The 5666-nt window shown below is 35.5% G+C and overlaps 1 protein-coding gene across 1 annotated transcript; it reads left to right on the forward strand.

Moving 5' to 3' along the window:
• The first annotated feature begins 1038 nt into the window (after nucleotides 1-1038).
• LOC122572480 (3-hydroxyacyl-CoA dehydrogenase type-2-like) lies at nucleotides 1039-1868 on the forward strand. Its single transcript, XM_043737455.1, has 2 exons — nucleotides 1039-1256; nucleotides 1673-1868. The coding sequence occupies exons 1-2, from the start codon at nucleotides 1039-1041 to the stop codon at nucleotides 1866-1868; spliced, it is 414 nt and encodes a 137-aa protein (XP_043593390.1).
• The last annotated feature ends 3798 nt before the right edge of the window (nucleotides 1869-5666 follow it).

The raw sequence follows: 5666 nt of genomic DNA on the forward strand, positions 1-5666 counted from the left end.
TCTTGTATCATCAATTTATTATTATTTTGCCATTATATGCTTTGCATAATAAACATGCTCCCGTGGCGTCCTAAGCGAAATATGTGATTTCGGCGTCGCAGTAATAGTGTTAATGAATTTATCTCAGTCAAGACACCGGCGACCCTCATTCCGCTATAGTGCAATTTCGCTCGCCTCACTTATTTTTTACGATTATGAATTATCTCATATTGTTTCTTCGCGTTGCTAAATAATTGTTCTATGTTCTTACGTCCCGGGATCTACTATAAACAATAATCCGTACCTCGGTCATACTAATTCGGATCCGGAATAATTCTAAAGATCCGCCACAAGATTTAGCATTGTCTTCTTTACTCGCAAGGCCCTTAAGTGCCATCATATATCTTTCAAGTCGAAACGTTCCTTAGGGTTATTATTCATTAAGGTAGAAGCGGATTTTCTCATGTTCGAGAGCCAGTGATGGGGGGCGCACATAATAGATCTATATTTCATGTATCAATAATACTATTTTTATATATTTTATACTGCAGTAATTTCGTCACAATATTGTAGTAACAATGGAAATAATAAAAAATTTGTAACTATTGACATTTGTTCAAATTATGTATTTCTACTAATTTTGGTGCGCCGGTCATCGGTGATCTCTATGCCATTAATCGTGTTAAAATTTCTATAAGATAATAATTAACAATACGAAAAAAACGAACATAGTAACAGCAATCCGATAGAAATTTCACATTGTAAAATTTTCATACTTTATCGAAACTCTGAATTAATAGTAATACGTAATGTTTTCATAATGAATAACTGTATGATACTATTTAGGTGAGGCTCGAAAAGGACGTATTAGAGAGCATCGAATGTGCGAAGGCGAAATTCGGTGGCGTGAACGTACTAATTAATTCTGCTGGTGTTGTTGACTACGAAAATATCTACGATTTCAAGAACAAGAAGCCATATTCTGCTGACCTGTACAGATGCGTTTTCGAAACTAACATGTGGGGTTTATTTAACGTAACGCGCTTAATGGACGGCTTGATGGCAAAGAACAAACCAGATTCAAATCAACAAAGAGGAATCATTATAAATCTTGCGAGCACGATGGCTTACGAACCACCACCTGGTTTAGTTGCTCATGACACCACGAAATCCGCGGTTTCCGGTATGACGATCCCTTCAGCTAAAGGACTCGCGTCGCAAGGAATACGTGTTATCACAATTTGTCCTGGTTACATAGACAGCCCCATGACAGGTGTGTTAGTATTACGACTAGTATGCAATGTTTAGGAATTTTTATTTTTATACGTGCAATAAAAACAGCATGTATGCAGAATAAATGCATTAACATTCACAGTTTATTCACGATTATGTGTATTTAGATGTAAATTTGTTGCTATAAATATGTTGACACAAACCATCAGTAGTTGAGTTAATCACTGAGTCGTTCAAACTATGAGTTTATCATTCTCTAACAAGAAAGTAATGGCCTTTAGTAAACCATTCATGAAATTCACATTGCACATTTTTGTTTCATTTCAATTCGAGGATACATGTCATAAATAAGTTATTCTATAATAATTTCATTGATGTCCTTGTTCATTAATAAACTGTTATCGTTTAAATGTTTGCCCGTAAATAATGTAGAATCACTGAAATCCTTGCTCACATTTAGCTCTAAAAAAGAAGACGAAAGGAAGCGGTGGATCGCAATGAAACTCACACCAAAACGCTACGGAACCTGCGAGGAAGTCGCTCATTTGATTCAAGCATGCATCGAAAATCCATTGATTAATGGCGAGAATATACGTATAGATATGGGCTACAGGTGCAATCAAGAAGGAGATTCACAAGAACATTCAAGATGTTGAATCTATGAAAATATTCATGAAAATGTTCAGTGGGAACCAAACATAAGCATATGTATTTACATGCAGGACAGTCGTGTAAAATACATATGTCTCTTTTGCAATAAATCCTTTTACAAATATATATCCAACATTATCTAATATAAAATAGTATTAAATTGTTGAATACTTAGAGTTATTTGTTATTATTTAGGAGTGTTATTTACTGTGAATGATCGAATTATTTAATTTAATTTCAATCGTTTTGAAATTATTACTTTTTTGAAACTTCAACAAGAATCAACTTAAAGTAATACGATTTTTATTACGAAAGGTACCGTTTCGTTTTTAACAATATAGACAATTTTGTGTGTGTGTGTGTATATATATATATATATAATATACATATTTAAAGCAAGTCGTAGAGTATACTTGGAAATGCATACTGTTATGTTCTATTTAGTTGCCGACGAGAAAGTAGCGTTAACTGACGTTTAATGCAACTGGCAATAAGCTCCACTTTCGGCTGACCTGCTATGGGCGGGTATACTGGCATGGGAGAGGACTGAAGTTGTTCGAAAGTAAATTTACAATATGTAATGATTTATTCTAATCTTATTTGATTTCGATATTGACAATTGACTGACAGATTGACGGATATAAAATTCTTCGGTTGACAAAATGATGATTCTTCGGTTGACAAGATGATGATTCTTCGGTTGGCAAATTGATAACTAACTCTTCGATAGACAAAATAATAACTAATTCTTCGATAGACAAGAAGATAACTAACTCTTCGATAGGCAAAACGATAATTAACTTTTCGATAGACAAAATGATAACTAATTCTTCGATAAACAATAAACGAACGGTAAATATTCTTACTCGATTAACGAACGATAAATATTCTCATTCTGACTTCTCTGAGTCGCTACATTATATCCGTCGGAGATGAAAAAACGTCGGGGTCTTTCTTTTGAAAATGTTCGGGAAGATCCTCAACGTTTGTTCAACTGCCGACTTTGTTTACAATTTAAATTGTCTTAATATCATTATAGAAACATAAGTTAGGTAAATATAAAAACATGGTTAGATAAGTTTTCGCAAGATATAGCTTTTAGCTATAGGCTTTAACTGCCTTTCACCTCAAATACTGTAAACATGGTTTCAAATAAACGTTTTAAATTACTTTGATCTGATAGAAGTTATCAATTTTACTTTTCCGCTACGGATCGTGCGGGTCGCGGGATGTGACACATACTACAATGAAAATATTACGTACCATATAATCTAATCCATCCTTCGGCCGAGGTAATCAACAACTATTCAATCGTATTTGCCCGGACCCCGATTAATTCCAAGGAACCGGTTTATTGTTCATAAACCATAAGAATTAGAGATTTTTCTTATTGCAGAGATCCTTAATTCATACGATACATACTTAAAGTTTACATTGCGGTAAAGCATGGGATAAGTGGTCTTTTCCCTGTACGATATTCCAGGGCCTCTTCCACCCTGAGAGCGACCGATAGTGGGGGACGACACTTATTAATAGTTCGACAACATTTGTCTGAACGTTGTATGATAAACACTCTTCGGTCAGGACTCACCTGGTTCCCGCTCCTCTGTAAGAACACTTTTACACATATCATTCGCTTAGACACTTGTAGTAATCAAAAATTGCTTTTAATATTAATTAAATAGTGATATTTTAATTGATAACTCAGTGTTAAGCGATATTTTAATTGTCAATTCAGTGTGAATATCATTCAAATCAGCTCTACTATCTTAACTGAAATAGGCAATTGGTTGATTCGTGGCGTCGATTATCTTATCGAGACGAGACGACTTACGACCTTCGATGACGCGTTATACCGCGAACGCGTCTGCCCGCAAATACGTTCGAACAAAAGTACATAGAATAACAAAGAAATTAGTTTACATTTATACTTATATATTGAAGAACCTAGGTGGATTTCAAATTTTATTTGATGTAGATCAACCTAATATAATATTAATGTCTCTATAAGATAATAATTAACAAGGCGACAAAACGAACAAAATACAAATAATCCGATGGAAATTTCACATTGTAAAATTTTCATATTTTATCGAAACTTTGAATTAATAATAATACGTAATGTTTTCATAATGAATAATTGTATGATACTTTTTAACTTTTTAGGCGAGATTTAACTAGGATGTATTAGAGAGCACTGAATTCGGGAAGGCGAAATTCGGGGGGAGGGGGGTGAATGTGGTAATTAATTCCGCTAGGGTTGTTGGCTACGAAAATATCTACGATTTCAAGAACAAGAAGCCACATTCTGCTGACCTATATATACGCCTTCTCGAAACTAACTTGTGGTGTTTATTTAACATAACGCGCTTAGTGGTCGGCTTGATGGCGGAGTACAACCCAGATTTTAATAAACAAACAATAATCATGCCAGACCTTTCGTACATGACGTTCGACGCTTCCCCACTTGATTCAAATCCTGATAACACCTTGGGACCCGTGAAGTACAACGCGGTGGTCCCTAAAAATTCAACGGTGCTAGGACCACGTGCTCTTGAACTTCTTACTCTTTCCAGGGAATACCCCATGACAGGTGTGTTAGTATTACGAGTAGTATGCAATATTTAGGAATTTGTATTTTTATACGTGCAATAAAAACAACATGTATGCAGAATAAATGCATTAACATTCACAGTTTATTCACGATTATGTGTATTTAGATGTAAATTTGTTGCTATAAATATATTGACACAAACCATCAGTAGTTGAGTTAATCATTGAGTCGTTCAAACTATGAGTTCATCATTCTCTAACAAGAAAGTAATGGCTTTTAATAAACCATTCATAAAATTCATATCGCACATTTTTGTTTCATTTCAATTCGAGGATGCACGTCTTTAATATGTTATCCTATAATAATTTTATTGAAGTCTTTGTGCATTAATAAACCGTCATCGTTTAAATGTCTGTTCGTAAACAATGTACAATAAAATCACTGAAATCTTTGTTCATATTTAGCTCAAGAGAGAAAAGAGAAAACAAAGCATTGGGGCACCGTTACAAACACATCAAAACCCCCCGATATCATCGTGGATGTCGCTCATTGGATTCCACCGTACTTCGAGAATTTGTGGACAACTTACACAAATTCGTGGACAACTGGTGCGAGTGCGTGGACAACTGGCGTGAATGTTTGGACGAGGGGAGTAAATTCGTGGATGAGTGACTTCAATTCGTCGTCAAGTGACGCGATTTTGTGGATGAACTACGACTATCCGTGTTCGAATGGTGAGTATCTGTGGACGAATGGTGAGTATCCGCGGACGAATGGTGAGTATCCGCAGACGAATGTTGAGTATCCACGGACGAATAATGAGTATCCACGGACGAATGGTGAGTATCCACGGACGAATGATGAGTATCCACGGACGAATAGTGAATATACGTGGGTCAACGAGTACCCCTGTATGAAGGGCGAGAATGTGTGGTCGAATGGAGACAATTCGCGGTCAAGTGGGGAGAATTTGTACACAAATTTCGAGAATTCGTGGACAAATCTCCAGAATTTGAGTACAAATAACAAGATTTTTGAGATAGATTGCGAGGATTTTCAGACAAATGACGAGAAATATTTCAAAAATTACGAGAATCTGTGGTTAAATGGCAAGAATCCATGGTCAGATGTTGAGAATCCGCGTTCAAATAGCGAGTATCCGTGGCCAACTAGTGAGAATACAGTTATAAATATAAGCAACTGGTATAATCGAGAAAAAGATCCACTAAGCATTTATAGTTCTGAATAT

This window comes from Bombus pyrosoma, linkage group LG11 (assembly GCF_014825855.1).
Source record: "Bombus pyrosoma isolate SC7728 linkage group LG11, ASM1482585v1, whole genome shotgun sequence".
Lineage (NCBI taxonomy): Eukaryota > Metazoa > Arthropoda > Insecta > Hymenoptera > Apidae > Bombus > Bombus pyrosoma.

Bases quoted from the DNA above. Each gene is read 5' to 3' on its own strand.
- LOC122572480 (XM_043737455.1), top strand. From the start codon at position 1,039: ATGGCAAAGAACAAACCAGATTCAAATCAACAAAGAGGAATCATTATA. The intron at 1,257-1,672 runs GTTAGTATTACG...GCTCACATTTAG, and splicing joins GACAGCCCCATGACAGGTGT to CTCTAAAAAAGAAGACGAAA.